Here is a 21,980-nt window from a genome sequence, read left to right on the forward strand (position 1 = left end):
GGTAAAAATTATACTGAGAAAATGTCTTTGTAGTAAACATGCAATGTATCCTTCAAAAACGACTGTCATAGAAGCCCATTAAATGCATTGTCATAAAAGCAGCATTTTGAAAAGATGTTCAATTATAAATTTAGTGAATGCATGATATATTCCCTATACTGCAATGTTAATTTTATAAAGTCACTGCAGAGAAGTCACACACGTTCAAGACAAAAGCAGAACACAAGAAACACAGAACGTTCCACAGTTAGCTCAAGACAAACAATCAATATTGACAGCTACTTTGCTGCTATTCTGAGCACAGTTACTTGGAAATAAGTTCTTCTGAATAATTTATGGCACAATTTGGATGCAAATGACAAAACCTTTATGTGTCATTTACTTCTCTCCACAGCCACACTTTTTTGGAACATATGGTTAGAAGTTGTATGTCTTCATTAAAGAAATCCCAAAAAAGGGCAGAGATTAATTGTAGCCACTTTAATATCATTTCAAACATTTTACATCTGCATAAAATGGAAAAAATATAAAATTTCAAACACATGCATTGATATTGGCTGGTATACTTCATCATATTGCTATTTGAGACATTTTATTTTAAAATAGATACATCTCTCTGCCAATAATTGTAATATCAAATGTCTAAATACACATATTCAATGAAATAAAAAAGATCAAACTACAGAACTTTTATGTCCCAGCTATGAACCATAACCAAAAGCCATTTTATAGCTGCTGTTAGATTTGGTAACGTAACTCTTACCAGTTCCATACTCCATGTACAAGTATTTACAATACATAAATTACATTGGTTTACAAGTGAAATCAGGAAAATAGTTTTACCATTTAGGTGATAAAATCAGAATTTTGCCAATGCAGAGTATAAATCAAAAACAATTTTTTAAATAAAAATAACAAAGATACACAACTTATTACTAGCAATAGGAAGGTGAAATTAGAAGTCTAGTGAAGGGGGGAAAGTTCAGGGAAGAGCTTGCCAGGCCTGCCAATACTGACCCATGCATAACCTAACTGCCCTGCGGCATCACTCCAGGCAAAATGGGTAGGACTTGTTGCAAAAAGTGGGCAGGTCCACTTGAAAAAAAGGCATAGCCAAATCAACACTGGGCAGCAAGGCTATGATAATGCAACATGGATAGAACTTTACTGAAAAGCCAAAGTCCCCACTGTTGGAATGGCCTTTTTTCAGGGTTAAGAGATAAATGAAGGCTTATTAAAGTTGCATCCTATTGCCAGAGAAGTTATAACAGAAGGCACACACAAAAATCATTCAGTGTAGGAGACTATTATACTGTACAGCAGGGATAGAGAACCTGTGGCCCTCAAAAAGTTGTTGGAGTACAACTCTCTTCAACCCCAACCACTGGTCATACTGTTGGGAGCTGGAGTCCAACATCACCTGAGGTAGCACAGGTTCTTCATCCCAAATCTACAGGTTGCATGTGCAAACATAGCTACTGCAAGTAGTTAAGACCTGTTTGCTTCAGAATGGTAGCATTGTAGTTATTATTCATTTAAGAAAACTCTTAATTTCCCTCATCTTCCGGAAGAAGAGTGCGCATCATGGCCCATATGCAAAATGCAAGTCAGTCTTGCGTTAGATGCTGACAATCTGACCAAAATAAAACCCATGCAAAGACATGACCCTTTTTACTCATGTATATATTTCATGAGGTGCTATAAATCAACCTTCAGCAAATTGGTGCCCTCCAAAGGTTTTGGACAACAACTTCCATCAGCACCAGGATGGTGAAGGCTGCTATAAACTGTAAAATAACTTCAACTTTCATTAGCCTCAAGTGATTTTAAGACTGGACCCATACAGATAATTTATTTGTTTGTGCCCTCTTGACATTTTAGAAATTCAACTGAGTCTACAGCAAGTTAAACAAGTTAAAGCACATTTTTAAATGAGTTTCCTCATGAATTAATCACATAATGTGAAACAGACACATTAGAAGGAGCAGGGCCAGCCATCACATGAAGAGGAAAACCAAATAGGACTATAGTGTTTCAGTATTACTGATTAATAAAATACAGAACTCCACTAAACTCAAAGGGATACTTCTGAGTAGGCATGTATAGGATTGAGGTTTGTAATATAGAGAAATAAGGGCCATTATCCCAAAGATCATGGAATTCCATGAGTCCAAGAAAGTTTTAGACTTCATTTTCTTGAAAAATTTTCCCCATGCTTAATGGCAAAGTGTTTTGAAAGTTAGGAACAAAATAGAAATGACAACAGAGATCCATAGCAGCCTTCTATATTTGTTTTACATTCACGTGACTGAAGTTCAGAGAAGATGTATCCTTCTTTCCTGCCTCCTATGAAGCTAATAATGGTTGGGGGCAGGAGAGTAGATTGCAGGAAAGGACTAAACACCTCCTAAAGCACCACTTCCCCAATTTAAAAGAAGCCAAAAACCACCACATGATCTCCCACATCACATCTACTCCAATCCTTAACAGAGTTTCAAAACCACTTTGTAATAAGGCATAATGAACAGTTCAAAGACAAACATTAAGCATTCCACTGGGCTAGTGCAAGCCTCTTATAAGAACCCAAGCATGAGTTCTGTATCACATAAACAAACTGTTATATTATCTACTTATATTAGAAATTCTGAAATTAAAATTAAAGACTGTAATCCATGAATGGGATTTCAGTAACAGACTTTTTAGTTTGTGGACTACAGAATGACATCTGAACTTTAAACTCCTGCTTGGAAGCAAGTCAAACTGAGTTTAATTGGGTTTCCGGGTGCATCTGCAATTAATTATAATCTTATGCTAAGGTATGTAGTCAACTCTTTAGAAAAGCAGATACTTAACTGCCCGATAAAAAAATGAAAGCAAACTCTTGAAATGAAATGGAATACAAAAATGCAAAAGTTTGGAACTCCTACTTTTCATAGTACATTTCAGCTTACCAAATTTATTTTTATTTCCTTCAATGATCTTCCACACTGTATGTTTGCATAACAAATAACTTACCCAATTTCTGTCCTATTTACATGCTATACCTCTTCTGATAAAGAAAGCACTATAAGTACTAGTGATTCCACAGTGATAATTATTTGAAACAGGAATTTTTACAGATACAGTACTAAAACAACAGGTGTTTTTCAATTAAATGTAAGAGTCTTTAATTGAGGTGCAAGAACTGCTTCATAAATTCATAAGTAGTGAAGGCAACAGCTTGTGAAGGAATACACCGAATATAATTCAGGGATAATCCACGGTATAATCCTCTTCGTATTCCATGGTTTCCATACACATACTTCAGAGTCTGTACCATTGTACTAGAAAGAGAACAGAGTATATCTTAATATACTTAAAACGAAAAGCTTTCCCAACTTCTTTGTACCATACAATATAAGAATGTTATAAACTCATTACCAACGACTGTTAGAAAATATTTTCAGTTATGGAACACAAGTAATTGGATCATGCCAATATGGCACAGAAGCTAGGTGGTTGTTAAAAGAGGGTTGCAAAACTTTTGTTAAGTTATGGATTAGGCCTCTTTATTAAGCAACATGTGAAAAAGAAATAGAAATCTAGCCTGCAGAGAAGGCCCAAATATTTGGTAATTTGGGCAGAAAATCCAACCACCTCACATCTCCCACTCATTAACTAGAAACACAGTGCACCACAAAGTATTCAGGACAAGTCACACTGAAATTAGGAGGAACCATACAGAGCGTTAACAAAAGAAGAAGACTTCTTGGTGGATTGTGGCTAGAGATTTCAACAAGTCATTGGTGATTTTTATCCCAGTTTGTATTTGTATTGGACTTGATATTGTTTTTATGTATGTTTTTGTTAAATAGCTTTGGGCTGATTTATGAGAAGTTAATTCATAAATGAAAAACAACGAGTTGTGAAGTCCCAGGAACACATCGTCCCCCCTCCGTCCCCAGACTTTGCTTCATCTCTTGTTGTGTTAAAATGGTTTCACCTGTCCCTTTAAATTACTGACAAGAGACAACCTGTTACAACCTGTAGCCGCTTGTTACCTGGGAGTGAGGTCCACTAAGAGGACCGGATCTTGCTTCTGAGTAACCATGCATAGGATTACTCTGCAAATTTCATAAATATGCCAAATACTAAGATTTTATATGCTAACTAAGTTATAAATTATGCATTTTATGTTGTTACAGTAGTAAAATATGTTTAGATCTGACAAGAAAATAAGTACTGAATATACTTGAAGGGAAAAAACAGCTCTTTCCCTTGGCTCCAAAACTTCCAGAAATTTTACATCTCTAATTTGTGGCCTGTGGCTCAGAACGGCTATTCTGCTGCCTTAGACTGCATGCTGGATCAGTCATTTCAGGTAGCCACTTAACCTTACCTCACATCAGGACTGCCTCTGATATGGAGAACAGAATTAAATGTTAAGAACTTTGGAGGGCGAAAGCTTATGATTGAGTCCCTGGCCAAATTCTCAAACAGCAAATGAGATGGGAAGCCTGTTTCTGGATCGTATCCAATCCTAGTTCTACTCAGAGTACACCCACTGGACAGGACAAGCTTAGGCCCATTAATTTCAGATGGTTTACTCTGAGTAGGAGTTAGTTGGACACAATTCTTAAGACTGCTGGTGGGATTTCATTGTCATGACTGAATCTTGAGTTCTATGCATGGCATTGAGAAAGTGGATAGAGAAAAGTTCTTCTCCCTCTCTCATAATACTAGAACTCGTGGACATTCAAAGAAGCTGAATGTTGGAAGATTCAGGACAGACAAAAGGAAGTGCTTCTTTACTCAGCGCATAGTTAAACGATGGAATTTGCTCCCACAAGATGCAGTAATGGCCACCAGCTTGGATGGCTTTAAAAGAAGATTAGACAAATTCATGGAGGACAGGGCTATCAATGGCTACTAGCCGTGATGGCTGTGCTCTGCCACCCTAGTCAGAGGCAGCATGCTTCTGAAAACCAGTTGCCGGAAGCCTCAGCAGGGGAGAGTGTTCTTGCACTCGGGTCCTGCTTGCGGGCTTCCCCCTGGCACCTGGTTGGCCACTGTGAGAACAGGATGCTGGACTAGATGGGCCACTGGCCTGATCCAGCAGGCTCTTCTTATGTTCTTATGTTAGGTGCAGGTTATGTGGAAAAACAAACTAGTACATGGGAGGGGCAGCTAGGCTACAACTCTTCTCCCTGACACACCAGTTGTTTATGTGCAGGTTGTATTGGAGGAGCCACCACTTATGTCAGTGGTGAGGAACCTTTATCCCTTCAGGTGTTGCTGAACTACAACTCCTGTCAACCCTAGTATGCATTGCCAATGGCCAGGGATGATGAGAATTGTAGTTCAGCAAAATCTGGAGGACCAAAGGTTCCCCACCTCTGAATTATGTGAACTAATTCCCACCTGTAGTAAAGTTAAGTTACAAAGCAGCAGAACAGGTTATTACGGTTTTGAATTTAGTTTCAGAAATAAACTTACAGGCATTTTTCAGAATCTGGAAGTATTGCTCCCAACTGCATTCGTCTACGTGTTACATCAAGAGGGTATCTGAGAAGAAAATAGTTTTTTTCATGAACATAATACTGCCAGAAATTTGTACAAGAAGTATGGTTAATGGAAATTCATATCAAAAATTAGAATCATAAATTAGAATTGTGTAGAACATATGAAGCCGGCCTTATATTGGATCAGATCATTAATCCACCTATCCCAATATTCTCTACTCTGACTGGAATTAGCACTCCTAGGACTCGGGTAAAAGAACTTCCTAACCCTAGTATCCAAGATCTCACATCTGTTTTTGGAATTGAGATGTTGAGGATTTAGCCTGTGATGTTTCGCTTGTAAAAGATTAGTTACACTAGCGTTCTTTTACACAGAAAGCAAGAGGAGGTTCAAGTTTTAATACTGCTTGAAGTTATCAGAAAAATAAACACAAAATCAAATGTTATCCCCCAAAGAATATATTCTATTTTGTAGAAATTTAATATCTGAAGCTAAACATGCTTTTTGTAAAACAAGGTTTAAGGCTCAATACTAGATTTACACTGGTTGAAGTAAACAGAAAAAATCCAGCCAAAATAAATTATTTCATTGAAAGCACATGCTTACATCTCTTTTACTGAACTTTGTTGCATTAGAGTCCTAATATTTTACAGGCTCATTAATGTGTAGCATACCTGCCAATTACACAATTAACACCTTATATGTGAAATGGAATTGCCAGCATAAAAATAATGTAATTTATTGGCAGCAATTAATGTGAAGCCAATCTACCTTTGCAGCTCTTTACAGTTTTTTTTTTTTAAAAAACTGAACTCTAATTTTTAAAGCAGCTTCTAAAATTCTTCAGAGCCAGTATGGCATTGCAGTTAGATAGGACTGAGGAGACCCAGATTCACTCAGCCGTGACCTTAGGCGAGTCATGAACTCTGAGGCTAGCCTATAGCACAGAGTTGTTGTAAAGAGAAATTGGAAAGGGACTATTATGTATGCCATCTTGAGCTCCCTGGAGGAAAGGAAGGATAGGTTTACTAAGGCCTGAGAAGTGTATTTTAATTTCCTCACTTTAGTAATAAGGTGCATGTGAATCTAGGTAATTCATAAAGGCTACAATGGAAAAACATTTATTGTACGTTACAAAGTACTTATTTACAGTGTAGTCTTAAGTATGTATATCAAAAGTAAGTCCCACTGACTTCAAGTGGAGGGAGAGGGGGGGGGGAGAGGGAGAGGGAGAGGGAGAGGGAGAGGGAGAGGGAGAGGGAGAGGGAGAGGGAGAGGGAGAGGGAGAGGGAGAGGGAGAGGGAGAGGGAGAGGGAGAGGGAGAGGGAGAGGGAGAGGGAGAGGGAGAGGGAGAGGGAGAGAGAGAGAGAGAGAGAGAGAGAGAGAGAGAGAGAGAGAGAGAGAGAGAGAGAGTGTGTGTGTGTGTGTGTGTGTGTGTGTGTGTGTGTGTGTGTGTGTGTGTGTGTGTGTGTGTGTGTGTGTGTGTGTGTGTGTGTGTCCCCCTTCCCCCTCCACAACTTTTAAAGATACAAACGATCTCTTGGTTGCAAGTGGTTTTTCCCATTACAGGGTTGCAAGAACACCTGCACTTGGCTGACTTTCTCTTCTCCTAAAGATCCGGGATCAGTCTCAGGCCTTGAACCTGGCAACCCTAGTGTGTATTCATGCATGCAGCTCTCACATGAAACTTTTAGTGGTCCCCATTCACATTATTGATCAGGTCCAGATTAGTTTAGTTTAGCAATTTGGAAGCATCAGGCACTCTGACCTTTTTCAGTACAATCTCTTGAGGTTTAATTTGACAACTTAAACCATCGTTTGATGTGTTAAGGCTATGATTTTCCAACTTGCAGCCGGAATAGTACAATCTGACTCCAATGCAAGCCTCATTTAAACTGGCAGAGAAGGACTGCACTCATATCAGTAAACAAATTAATCAGTTCAAATATTTTTGGAGGAAGTCATAATGAGTCGAAAATACATGTTAAAGTGTACAGCCCATAAGTTACAGCCTTCAATCCCTTTTGCAGAATAGAATATACCATTAGTAGCATCAAGCAGTAATATACTATCTTTACTATTCAGATATGGTTTTTTGGTCTGGGGGATATTATTTCTAGTTTTACAACTGAGCAACAGGCTTCCTTCCCAGACCACAAAGATGTGGCTGATGCCTAAGTTTATGATCAAATTATAATATCATAGTTTCCAATACACTATTGGACGTAAACAAAATTCCTGATGCAACCTATCCTAACAGTTCTTAAGTGCAGTAAAATACTAGAAGAACTTACGATATTGTCTGTGCTGTTGCTCCAGCTATGCCACCACACATCAAATTTACATGAGTTTTCAAAACTAACACATCAGGATTATCTAAGCAAGGCTTCCCAAGCAGGGTAGGTGCTTGGGCAAGTCCCACACCTTTTAAGGTATCAAAGGTAAAAAATGAAACACCTGAAAAGGAAAAATGTAACTTCAGTGGAAATATTACATCAGCAAGCTACATAGACACCATAGGGACAATTGAGCCAAATGTTAAGCACATTGAAAACCCATTTATATCAACAGGAGAGTTGAACTTGCACCAAGCTCTCTCCTCTTGGGAAAAAAAATCAATACAATTTGAGTGCTTAGCTGTAGCTGGATCATTATTATTTATTATTCACTAATAGGCAAAAAAAACGTGAGGTTTAAGAACGTACCTATAGCTAACAGATATTTCTATCAAACTTTAAAAAGCAGGGAAATTGGGCAGCTATAGTGAATGCACCAGGGGAGCAGGAGACCTGAACTCCTGAGATATTGGACTGCCCTAAACATTTGTCAAAATGCAAACACAATTTGGGTTGGTCTTTCACAGTCCAATCCACTTGCTGTGGAGCTTGGAAGAACTTGGTAACATGTGCCTCTGAGCATATGGTGAGTGGTGGCAACACCTGCCATCTCCAAAGATGGAGAATTATATTTTTCTATGTTGGTTGGTGTTCTTCTTACTTTGCTTCATTCCTGTGTTACTATTGTTTCTACGGAGAATCTAATCTAGAAAATTTTACTTCTCTCACTATTCATCCTAGAAACCTGTGTCAAATTTATTTTTATTAATTTCAAAGGCTTTTTATTGGTCAGTGTCATATGATGGTGAAGACAGCCTTTTGTGTTTCAAATTGGAGGTTATGTTCTATTTCTATTTTGGGTGCATTAACAGTTGAATCTGAAACTGCAGTTTGATGTAAAATTAGGCTGATTACAATATGTTGCTTCTTTGGGAATGACTCTAGCTGTTGGAAAAAACAAACTTAGCCTGCCCAAGATGGATGTTTTCAGCCTGCTATGTTTAAACCACTTCATTTAAGGCAAGGTGGGCACGGTCAATTAAAAACATACAGCACACCTAGAATTTTACTAGAATATATTTCACCTCCCACTGTTTTATCTTGTGCACTGATGTCCACTGGAGACTATTCTGCAGAATAGTCAGTGCCATTATTCCACAATTATTTTTGGAGTTTTTTTAGTGTAAATTTTGCAAAGTGTTGCTGTACTTCACATATTCACAGAAATAGAAATAAAAGAAAATGATTTCCTATAGGAAACTTCACTAAAATTGCAAAGTAAATCAAACATATTTAAAGTGACCATCTGAACTACATCAACTGTCTTAATAATGTTGCTTCCTCCCTGCTAAAACAAGATCAGCACAGCACATATCTTCTTTCTATTATTTGGGCTGATTGCAGGTGTTGCCACCACTCACCATATGCTCAGAGGCACGTTACCAAATTCTTCCAAGCTACACAGCAAGTGGATTGGACTGTGAAAGACCAACCCAAATTGTGTTTGCATTTTGACAAATTTGTAGGGCAGTACAATATCTCAGAGAGGAGTTCAGGTCTCCTGCTCCCCTGGTGCATTCACTATAGCTGCCCAATGTCCCTGCCTTGTAAAGTTTGATAGAAATATCAGTGCGCTATAGGTACGTTCTTAAACTGCAAGGTTTTGTGGCCTGTTAGTGAATTTCCCTGCTTTTTAATCCGGGAGGTAAGAAATGGGATCCTGTGTAAGCTTGCTGAGAATGGATTGATCATTTGCATGTTTATTGAGTTCAGTGGGATTTACTCCCCTGCAATCATGCTTAGGTGAAACTGACCACAGGGAATGGGGAGGGGGCTGAGGGGAGGGGGGATGGGAGCCGGAAGGAGGGAGATGGGAGAAGGACAGGTTTGATCATTGGAACGTTTATTGAGTTCAGTGCGATTTACTCTCGTGCAATTGTGCTTAGGATAGGTAAAACTGCTTGGAGGGAGGGACGGCTGGAGTGGGCAGGGAAGAAGAAAGAGGGAAGGAGGAAGGGAGAGGAGACAGGAAGGAGGGGAAAGGTCTGATCATTTGCATGCTTACCGAGTTCAATGGGATTTACTACTATGTAATCATGGTTAGGAAAGATAAAACTGACCATGGGTGAGGAGCAAGGGGAGGGGAGAGGAGACTGAAGGGGAAAGGGTGGGGAGAGGGGAGCAGAAGGAAGGGGAAGGAGGGGATTGAAGGGGGAGAGGCAAAGGAAGGGGCAGGGGAGGGCAGGTTTGATCATGTGCATGCTTATTGAGTTCAATGCTATTTACTCCCCTGCAATCATGCTTCAGATAGGCAAAACTGACCACGGGGGGAGGGGAGGGGAGGGAAAGGAAGGGGCAAGAGGGAGGAAATAGGAGGGAGGAGAAAGGAGGGTGGGTTTGATCAGTTGCATATTTTTTGAGTTCAATGGGATTTATTTCTGTGCAATCATGTTTGAAAATGGAAATGGACCGCCTTCAAGTTGATCCTGACTTATGAATAGGGTTTTCATGGTAAACGGTATTCAGAGGTGATTTTATCATTGCCTTCCTCTGAGGCTGAGAGGCACTGACTGGCCCAAGGTCACCCAGTCAGCTTCATGGCTGTGTGCAGATTTGAACCCTGGTCTCCCAGGTCCTAGTCCAACACTGACCTGAGGGAGGGGCAGGGAGGGTAGGAGGAGGGGAGAGATAGGGTGTATGGGCACTGGGCAGAAGGGAAGCCCCTCTCCTTTCCAAAAGGAAAGCATTGTGAACAGTAGCATTACTTTTCGGGGTTTCCCCCACCTTTTTATTCTACAGCAGGCACATGTAGCCTCCCACCCAAATTTAAATCAAAGCTGTCCCTGGCCACATCCACACCAGGGCTTTATTTCACTTTCGACACATGGCTTCTCTCAAAGAATCCTGGGAAGTGTAGTTAGTGAAGGGTGCTGAGAGTTGCTAGGAGATGCCCTGTTCCCCTCACAGAGCTACAATCAGAGTGGCTGACTGTTAAACCAGTCCGGCCACTGGAGCTCTCTCAAGGGAATAGGAGTCTCCTCTCAGCACCCTTCATAAACTACACTTCCCAGGATTCTCTGGGGGAAGCCATGGCTGTCTCATGTGAAATCGAAGTCTGGTGTGGGTGTGGCCCCCTGATTAGCCAAGCCCAGCAGCTGTGAGTCTGGCTTTTAGAACACTGACAGTTGGTTCTTACTGAGCATGCCTGACATTATCATTAAGTTCAAGCCAAACTTTCTTAAATTAAAAATCAGCCAGGCATTTTTTTAACTTTTAAACTGCAGAAGATGAAGGTCAGAACATGGGGCAAGGTCAGAAACAAGATTACAGGTACTCTGTGAACATGGCTGAATTTTAATGACTTTCAACAGATTATGACAACTCTGATAGAAAAAAGTCCAAAAGGGCTCTGGTTTTTCTCTCTCTCTTTTTACACTTTGAACTCTCAATTCTCTCTCACTGTTTAGTGTATCACCATGAAAATTTAGAGGGTTGTTAAGAAAGAGTTTCTGAGTTCAGGACTATAGGTTTTGTAAGGTATTGTTTTGAAATGAGCTTATGGGAAGCATCAGAATGGCATGGGGGGTATTTTCAATGTGACATTGCGGAATGTGAAAAATCCACGCTGGCTATAGTATACAGCCACTCTTGTGGCTGTATAATATTTGTCACTTACTACAAAATGTCTTATCCGTCATGTCATGTGTTTGAGGATAGTCACATTGTGAGATATGTATCAGATATGTATTAGAGAATCAATCCCGATTTCTGTTGATCACTTACATCCAATACTCTAATACACATCTAGTTCAAAATATCCAGATTACTAGAAAAGTCTGAAAAAGGATGTCTATACACATCTCCTCTAGAACAGGGATTTCAAGATTCATCCTCTATTTCTCCTTTTCATCTTCCTCAGGTGAGGCTGTTAACATACTAAAACGTTGCCTGGCCGCGATAATGGATTGGATGGGAGCTAACAGACTGAAGCTTAATCCAGACAAGACCGAGACGCTGCTAGTGAGTGCCTTCTCTGCCCAGATGGTGGATGTTCACCCTGTTCTGGATGCGGTTACACTCCCCTTGAAAGAACAGGTTCGTAGCTTGAGAGTTCTCCTCGACTCTTCCCTGTCTCTTGAGGCTCAGGTAGCCTCAGTGGCACAGAATGCTTTTTACCATCTTCGATTGGTAGCCCAGCTACGTCCCTATCTGGACAGTGACGACCTCGCCTCAGTCGTTCATGCTCTGGTAACTTCTAGATTGGACTACTGCAATGCGCTCTACGTTGGGCTGCCCTTGAAGATAGTTCAGAAACTACAGTTAGTCCAGAATGCAGCGGCCAGATTGTTGACGCGGACCAGAAGGTCCGCTCATATAACACCTGTTCTGGCCCATCTGCACTGGCTTCCTATTTGTTTCCGGGCCAAATTCAAAGTGCTGGTTTTGACCTATAAAGCCTTACACGGCATGGGACCGCAATACCTGGTGGAGCACCTCTCCCAATATGAAACTACCCATACACTGCGCTCAACATCTAAGGCCCTCCTCCGAGTACCATCTCATCGAGACCTTGGAGGGTGGTGACTAGAAATAGGGCCTTTTCAGTTGTGGCTCCCGAACTATGGAATGGTTTCCCTGATGAGGTGCGCCTGGCGCCGACGCTGCTATCTTTTCGGCACCAGGTGAAAACCTTTTTATACTCCCAGGCATTTTAAAGTGTATTTTACAGTATTTTAGCATTATTTTGTATTTTTGACGTTGCTTGGTTCTTGTATTGTTTGTCTGTTTTTGGTTTTTGATTCATTGTATTTATTGTATTTATATATTGTACTTGTTTTTATTTTTTTATGTACACCGCCCAGAGAGCCTTCGGGCTTAGGACGGTATATAAATTAAATTAAATAAAAAATTAAATTAAATTAAATTAAATAAATCCTAGATGGTTTAAGATACTTCCAAGCCCCAACAAAGACTGAAAGCTGGCATGTAGCCCCAATACACATAGATCTGAAATGGGGAATTTTTGCACATAAGAATCAGACTGTGAAGTTTATCTCATAAATCATATAAATTCCAGCTCAGAACAAGTCAAACCACATATGGAGCAGAATGTTGGGTTATGGAAATTATGTCAGGATGTGTCTTTTAAAAGTGTAAATTGAGGTGTGAGGGGTAACAGATGTCCACAGCAACCTGGAGGGGTGCCCAGAAGAAACAGCTTATGATCTGGAGGGGACGGGTGGTTAAAGAACACTGGTAAAGAGGAAACCTGCTATCGGATAAAAGATAAAGAGGAGGCTGGCAATGCAAGCAACACTAAGTGGGGAAAATTCAAATAAACAGAGGGGAGTTCAATAGGGAAAATGCAAGTGACAGCGGGTAAAGGAACAGCTGACAGAACAAGCCAGAGATTAGGAAGAAGAGAAAGAAACTGAGAAGAATCCTCTGTGTGGATGGGAAAGAGAAAGAGAGAGTACAAAGAAGGAGACAGAAGCATATTTGTATGGAAGAAGGTGGCTGAAAGGTAGAGAAAGGAGTGTTGAGTGAGAGAGTGCTGGTGAAGGAGAGAGTGTATACAGGGAAGCAGGTGGGTGGATGTGAGAGAAAAGAGGAGCATGAAGGTGAATGGAAGAGGGTAACTGCAGGCAAGACTGAGAAACTTTACAAGGAAATAGCTGTGGTAGAGGAAACAAGAAGCAGAAGGGAAGGTTGGCAAGTTCTGCCTAAAAGGAACTGGTGGGAGAGGGAAAAATAGGTTGTCTATGAGCAATTCCCTCAGTGGCAAGCCAGAAAGAGGCACTTCGCTAAGAGATAGGGTGGGTAAAGTCTCTACCCTTAGGAAACTAAGCAGGGTGACAGGAACCCTGAACTTGGATAAGAAGTTGAATAAAGGGTGCCTGCAGCTGAGAAGAACCCTGATCTTTTCTTTGGTCAAGTGAGAAGCTCACCAGATGGCTCTGATGGGATTCTTGAAGGCACTTAGGAACCATAGGTAGGTGAGAGAAACCTCACATGGGGGCTGAGGGGAAGAGCTAAAATTCTTCCAGAAAGGAAATAGTATACCAATTCCTTGCTACACCTTTCAGTCCATCCAGGTACAGTAGAACATGCATTGACAAAAGAAGAGTACCTTCCCCAATATAAGCAAAAAAGTGACATGCAATATTCAAAATCAAAACCAGCAGCCAAGACAAAAGGCAACAGGAAACCATAAATTTGTTACAGAGTTGAGGAATAAATGAGTGCAGATAAATTGGCACAAAAAGAACCCATATAAATAATGGAATGCATAGAAGAACAGATGCTTAGAACACTTAAAAAAAAGAGTATATGTGGCTATGCATAAAGGTGCATATGCCAGTTTTCCCTTATTGTTTATCAACTATTTTAGGCTTGTGCAGATCTTTCAAAGTGTTAAGTACAACTAGAGGACAGACAGTCGTTGAAACAGAGCATTTTATAGATGTCTCTTAGTGTATACATCTATCTGGTTTGAGGAAAGACAGTAGAAGAGTAACCAAATTCATTCACTGTCACCAAGTTTCCCAATGTCACTACACTTGTATAATCAATTCCCTGCAGGAACCCTTCCCTGCTGTTATCTGTGCAAATCCTAGAGTAAACATGTGCCATTTTTACTTTAACAGAAGCAAAGTGAATAGTTCTGCAAACTAAAAACACCAAGAAGTTCACTGTGGAAGCAGCACATTCAAGTTCAACTCACCTGCATATGGAGTCATTCCTACAATTGTTGGCATAAGCCCTCGATAAAATCCTTGCATACCACCTTCCTTTTGGAGTAAGCCAGTGATAAGAATAAACAACAGCAAGTTAAATATTTCATTGTGCTGAGTACAAGGTACTCAGTATACATTGATGTTTTAAGCAGGAAAAAAAACTGCCTTATTCCCTTTCTTCAGCATGTCTTTGTCAGCAAATTCTATGGTCTGATCTGAGGCAAACCCAACTTTGTCTGCACTAAAAATGGATGCCACTGCAATATTTAGGTGGCAACCAATATTTGCATGGCATACCCCACACCACATTAACCCTGTTATACTACAGATATTTATTTATTTATTAAATTTTTATACCGCCCCATAGCCGAAGCTCTCTGGGCGGTTCACAACATCAAAATATCAACATACAATTAAAACCACACATACGCAATTTAAACATAGTTCATTGAATTTCCAAAAGACCTATACTAAACTAAAATACTGAAATATTAAAATGCTAAGATGCTAAATGCTACAATGCTAAAATACTAGAATGCTAAAATGCCTGGGAGAAGAGGTAGGTCTTAACCTGGCGCTGAAAAGACAACAATGTTGGCGCCAGGCGTATCTCATCAGGGAGATTGTTCCATAATTCGGGGGCCACCACTGCTGTTTCCAAAACTCAATATATATCAATGCTTTGGATGGGGTCATACTCCCTCTAAAAGAGCAGGTCCATACTCTGGGGGTGCTCCTGGATCCATCTTTGTCGCTAAAGGCCTAGGTGACCTCCGTGGCTAGGAGTGCCTTTCACCAGCTTCGGCTGGTAAGACAGCTGCGGCCATTTCTGGACCGGAATAGCCTGACCACTATTGTCCATGCACTGGTAACCTCCAGGTTGGATTACTGTAATAAGCTCATGTGGGGCTGCCCTTGAGGTTGGTCCAGAAGCTGCAGCTGGTGCAAAATGCAGTGGTGAGACTGCTCAATGGAGCAGGGTATCACCAACATGTCACCCCGCTGCTGAAAGAATTGCACGGGCCGGGCCAAGTTCAAGGTTCTAGCTTTGGTGTACAAAGCCCTATACAGCTCGGGACCAGGATACCTAAAAGACTGTCTTATCCCTTATATACCCAGTCGATCACTGCGCTCTGCAGGTGAGGGCCTCCTGCAGATATCATTTTATCAGGAGGTTCGTTCAGCACAATATAGGAAACAGACCTTTAGTGTGGTGAGACCTACCCTGTGGAATTCCCTCCCCTTGAATATTAGGTGGGCACCATCTCTGCTATCTTTTTGGCACCTTTTGAAGACTTTCCTCTTCCAACAAGCCTTTTAAGTTGAGACCTATCCCAGTCTGCATCTGTGTTAAAATTACTTGTTAATTTTTTGAAATAATGTTTAACCCCTTTTTAAAGATGTTTTTAAAGCTTTTTAAAAATGTTTTTAACATTGTTTTGTTTTAATGTATTTTAAGACCTGTTTTTATGATGTTTTGAGGTGTTTTTAGCGCCTCTGTTTGCTGCCCTGGGCTCCTGCTGGAAGGGCGGGATATAAATCAAATAATAAATAAATACAAAAAAGCATCTTTGCACTTTAAAGTTACAGAATTAAATTGCGTAAAGATAAAGCTAATAATTTTCTGTTTAAATCTGTAATTATAAAGCATGTCCTGTTGGGTTGTTTGATGGGGAATGCCTATACTAATAGCATATGCTTTACACATTCAACCAACATTTGGTTTTTCCAGTTCTTTTCAAAACCATACCATACTCTGTGAACTCAGACCAGGGTGATCAGAGCAAAAATATCTCCTAGTCATGTATTCACTCACTCACTCACTCACTCTCAACTGAGCCATCACACAGCAAATTTGCCAGACAATGGCTAGCTATCAAAAGTACCAAAATAGACAAAGGAAGATCAAACACAGCTATAGACATGGACCAAATACTACCCCCTCAGAAAAATAGCTGCACAAATGGTTATTTTCCTGACTCGTTTCAAGAAATCATTTATTTCATCAAGGGATTTCATTCAGTGAGTGGGGAAAGTGCCCCGGCTAGACTTCCAGGAAAAAAGTAAGGAAATCTCTAAATAGAATTGACTTCTCAGAACACACCAGGAAAATTACTGTGTAGCTGTTCTAAGAACACTTTCTCCACTCCTTGGTTTTATAACCCACCTACCCATCCCCTTTCAACACCAGAAAGAGGGCTAGGCTGGGGACAATGTCTGAACACACCTGAACATGGCAAAGCAAGCTAGGGGTGGGTCAGGCTTCCCTCCCCTCCATCACATGCACCTGCTCTATAGCCAAACAGTGCCACATATTTAGTAAGCACATGCATACCTAGTTTGGCCTTAGATCAACCCCTATATGAAACAGGACCTACTTGGAGCCAGCCCCATTACTCTGAAACCCTCTCCCAAGAAGAGGTTCATTTAGTCCCTTGCTGTTCTTTCAAAGACAATTGGTGGCTGATAAAATTTGATATTTTTTATTATTGTATGCTCTTGTTCCATTTGTTATGCTGACTTTGCTGTTTTCTGGGAATAGTTTTATTTGTTTCTATGTATTTATATAGATACTTTTAAGGTACCTCACAAGGAGACTTATAGTCTGTTTCTATCGTTGTTTTGTAAACTACTTTGAAATCTCATGAACAGTATATTTACAAATCTTTTCACTCTGCCACAGTATAGTTTGCAGCTTTCAGTATATGTCCCCAAACAGCAGATCAGAGTGGAAAAAGTTCACACAGAGCAACTGCTTCATGATTCTTAAAAGTTTGGTTTTTTTAAACATTTGTTAGCCTCAGAAACCAGCAACACAACACTAAAGCACAAGAGAAAAACAAGTTACCTTTGTATAAATGGTGCTGAATGCATGAATAATTCCATTGTACTTGTGATCCCCTTTTACTTGGAATGCCAGACGTGCTCTCACCATATCAAGAGGGTAGGTACAAATTACTGCAGTTATACCTTCAAAAAAACCAAACACTACCTGAATTGGGCAAAATAGCTGTGAAATTCAAGTATCACGAAAATAAAGTGGTTAAAATTAAATCTTGTATTCACAGTTGGAGGATTTGTACTCCATGCCTAACAAGTAAATTCTTGGAAAATTTGAGAACATAGATAATTTTTATACCAGTAGTATTTAATTTATTAGATTTATATCTCACACGTTCCTCCAAAAGAGCCCTAAAGTCAGACAGATTGTTCAATGGATGATATTATGCAGAACCTTGTGGGATCAGATGATTCAGAGATACTGGGTTGTACTTGATGAACTTGAAATCAGTGCAACTTAGGGAAAAAAGGAATAGCATTTTTTAAAAATGCATGTTTATTCTAGAATCTAGCCAAATACTTTTCCAGGAAATGAAGCTAGCATAATCAGGTAGAAGAAACATGTCTGGTACTTTTTCTGGTTTTGCATTTGGAAAGATTAAATCCTTTGTTCTTAAGAGGCTTGGGATGCAAGTGCACTTGTGTTTGAATAGCTGAAATCATGTTTTTCCTTCTGCTTCAGTCCATTTGTTTTTTTCGTTAAAGGAAACCAAGGCAATTATCCACCAATGAAGTGTTACTACTGAGATTTGAATTACACAAGACTCAGGAAATCCAAGTTTGAAAGTTTTCACAAAGATGTTTAACTCTGTCACTTCAAATAGATGCATTACAATAGATATTTCATGGCATTTTCCTCCCATTATCTTCATGCCTGGGGAATTTCCCCCCACTTGTGTTAGCATGATGACTTTTGCAAGCACTAGGAAAGCTTTTCCAAAGATTTCTCAGTGCTTTTAATGTTTAAATTAGTTATCAGTGCTACAACAAAAAGTACAAATCACCTTCAGATTTCAGTATGTTTTCATTCTTGCTTCCATATCCACATCACTCTTCCACTATACCTAGAAATGCGAAGACTGTTCATATGCTCATTTGTTCTCTGGTACATCAACTCTCCATTTACACTAGATGTATCCAGCCCTAGAATGGCTGGATTTCTACCCATATTCTCTTGCAGTAAATTTCCCCTTCCATTTCCTCCTCCTATTAATTTTGTTCTCTTACCACTTTCTATTCCTTGGCCTATACATAGGGTTGTAGCCAAATTAGCACTAAGTCACAGTCCTGTCAGCGCAAGGATTTGCCCTTGCAATGGGACTTCCCTCCCCCTCTCCCCGCCCACTCTCTAAATCTCTATGGATTTCCCCAACCCTCCCAAGCAGATCTGAGGAGGGTGCAGGGCACACACAGGGGAGGAGGTGGGAAAGTCCCACTGCACAAGCAGAAATCCTTGCGCTGATGGGACACATTAGTTGGGTATAGCTCATACATTTCTGAGACCATAAATTTGTAGTTTCTCATGCCGTTAGTCTTGTATGTTGGACTTTCATGTATCAACTATTTCCACCCATGTATACTGATGTAGTTAAAATGGATCTCAGAAGCATTCACACTATTATAACGTCTTAACAAACTATGAAGGAGTGGGAAGATTTGTGCCTTTGTTTAATGCAAGCATTCAAGGATGCCCAAATGAAATTGACTGGCAATGGGTTCAGGACAAACAAGAGCCAAGTTTTGTTTTGTTTTTAATTTGTTTCATTATGCCTGTGAAAATGGGCACTATTTTAGAAGGCTTCTTTAACTAGAATTATCACTAGCTAATAGCTATGCTAACCAAAAATGTAGCCTACATATTCAGGGGCAGTACACCTCTAATTATCTAATGGTGGAAAACACTTTCTTATGAGCTTCTAGAAAGCAGGTAAATGGCTACCACTGAAAAGAATTGGGAGAGCCAGCAAACCACTGTTTGCTTGTTCAGAGGTTTTTATAGCTACTTCTGATTATGCAAATAGCTTTGGATGCTGCCAGCCACCATCTATTTTACTAGCTTTTCTTGATTAAAAACCAAAACCTTTCGCCTGAACTTTAATTAGTTAAACAAGAACTTAAAGACTGGCAAACAGAAAACAAGAACAATTAAGTATACACAACAAAATACCTGCCATGGATCCAGCCATTAATTTGCGAATATGCCCAGAAATGCCAAGTTTCTTCTTTATCATCTACAAAAATATCCAGTTTTTAGTGTGAAAAAAATGTTTTAGTACGCTTTAAGTGGGCTTCACTGTACAGTTAAATAGAATGAATACAAGCATAAATAGTTTAGCACTTCTGACTACATTTTAAGAACTAGCCATAACACCATTAAAAAAAAAAATTATCACAAGGTATTTATTTATATACCACTTAATTACTGAAGTCTAGGTGATATACATAAAAATAATTAAAATTAATGATAAAAATAGAAAATTTCCTTAAAATGCCCACTGAAAAAGAAAGGTCTTTGTCAAGCACCTGAAGTTCAACAGGAAGGGGGGGCTGTCTAATCTCTGCTAGGAGGGAGTTCCTCAGAATTGGGCCCACAAGACTGAATGCACAGCTTCTGGTGGATATGGGCCATGCATCTTAGCCACTAGGAATCACTAACAGAGACTACCTCGGAGATCTCAGCAATTATACTCAACAAGCTGAGGGTATGTCTGCGTCAGCTAGTTTTCCAAGAATCAGATGTCCATGAGACTACACTATGGTAGTCCTCAAGCGCATACTAGACACATGCCTCTCTGCATTGCAGACAATACACAGCAACAGTAATATATATCCAGAGGCTGCTTGTAGTAAGTTTATCTGTATTTAGTTGTGTTTCTTTCTGTTTTAGCATATGCAAACCAAAAGACAAAGAAGGGTCCACCTTCCCAAGGGACAGGGGTTAATATTTTGCTGGGCTTTCAGGTGGATGGGAGAGTTCTGAGACAGCTGAGAGAGACTGTTGTCTTGATGTTTATGGATTAATAAATGTTATGTTTATTGACTGTTCCTTTTCCCAATAATTAAACTACCACCTGAACTGCTTTTTTTTACTTCAGAATATAATTAACACTTACACTGCAGTTGAGGAAAAGATCCCAGGCAGCTGTTTCCCATCAAGAAACAACACCTGGTAAGGGCTCCTGCAAACACGTTACCCTCCCATAGTGCTTTGTTTGGTAAAAAAAATGAGGTGCGTCCTCAGTCTTGATAAAAGTGCCATGGGTACCAACATAAAATGGCTGACATGGACAGCAACAAAAAAGAGGTGCTGCTATTCTATACCAGTGTAAGCCCTGCTCTTACACTTTTTTAAGTAAAAAAGGTAAGTGGACATAGTCAAACTGATAACAATATGGGCAGATTACCAAGTATTATGGTCCATCACATTACTGATCCCAAAAACTGGAAAGGAAAAACACAAATACTTCTTTATTCAACATGGTATACTCTGTCTTATTTTAATAAATTTTATTTTAAAAAGTTTTACTTTTAATTTTGGTTTATGTTATAACAATGCCAGTATTTGTTGTCCAATGGTACTGCAGTCAGTTTTTGTTTCAGTAATATATAAATAGCTGCCATCTGTAGCAGTAGGATTTGTAGTATACTTGTTTTCCTCCCACAGATAGTCAGGGATCTCCAACCTCTTTGGGCCTGGGAGCATGTGAAAATCAGTGAAACTGTTGTGGACACTACAAAGTACCCATTTCACAGAAAAGCTAGCATTGTTCAGAACCTCCCAAAAAAAACCTAAACCACCAAACAGCCACAAAAGCAGACAACCCCCCCAAAGCAGCCAATCCCTCCAACCAAATCAAGAAAATAAATTAGTCCCAAATCCTCAAATTAAAATCTGGGAGAGGTATGGGACTTGGCAGGTGCTGAGGGGGTGTCTGAGGACACAGTTGTGCCCACAGGCACCATATTGGAGACCCCAGCCATATGTTTAAAATAAGATTATTCTTATAATTTTCTTCTCCAACCCTCTACAGTCCCCCCCCCAATATGGAACTTGGTATCCAATTATCTCTTGAAGTCCTTTATGTACCAAACAACCCTCCTTATGAAGTTATTGGAAAAATCACATCCAACAATTTCTGATTTTATTTTATTTGTCCTGCAAAAGAAAGACTTTCATTAAGTTGTCCACAGCCCTTCATATACTGAAAAAAACCCTACATAAGCTCCTTTGGCATTCCACATTCCATGGCTGCTGAGAATCCTCACAGGCTTGGTTGCTTGTTTGTTTTTTTGGCAAGGGATATAACCCCCTTAGGTTTTTTTTTTTTAATGTATTGTACTTCTGCAAACCTCAGAGTTTCCTTTGAGCGTGCCATCACCTCCCCCTTGTTTCTCAGTAGTCTCATTCTGGTTACAAAGTCATCGGTGCTAACCACTTGAGTACACTAACAGTAGCGATTCCATATCCTCAGTGGCTGGGAAAAGCTTTCAGAATTTTCATCTTCTGATCTATACAAAGAAAAGCAGTTTGGCAGCGCTCTAGAGACAGGAAATTCCAAAGGGT

General features: G+C 39.8%; 1 protein-coding gene across 3 annotated transcripts in view; it reads right to left on the reverse strand.

Moving 5' to 3' along the window:
- Positions 1-479: 479 nt before the first annotated feature.
- Positions 480-21,980, reverse strand: part of SLC25A16 (solute carrier family 25 member 16) — a 34,835-nt gene continuing 13,334 nt past the window's right edge. For all 3 annotated transcript variants that reach the window (XM_061635182.1, XM_061635183.1, XM_061635184.1), the window contains exons 4-9: positions 19,584-19,647; positions 17,424-17,545; positions 14,563-14,629; positions 7,797-7,959; positions 5,476-5,544; positions 480-3,323 (exon numbers count right to left, since the gene is read on the reverse strand). In XM_061635182.1, coding sequence (XP_061491166.1) covers positions 3,167-3,323; positions 5,476-5,544; positions 7,797-7,959; positions 14,563-14,629; positions 17,424-17,545; positions 19,584-19,647 — 642 coding nt within the window. In that variant the 3' untranslated portion in view covers positions 480-3,166. The remainder of the gene's footprint in view (positions 3,324-5,475; positions 5,545-7,796; positions 7,960-14,562; positions 14,630-17,423; positions 17,546-19,583; positions 19,648-21,980) is intronic.

This window comes from Rhineura floridana, chromosome 7 (assembly GCF_030035675.1).
Source record: "Rhineura floridana isolate rRhiFlo1 chromosome 7, rRhiFlo1.hap2, whole genome shotgun sequence".
NCBI lineage: Eukaryota > Metazoa > Chordata > Lepidosauria > Squamata > Rhineuridae > Rhineura > Rhineura floridana.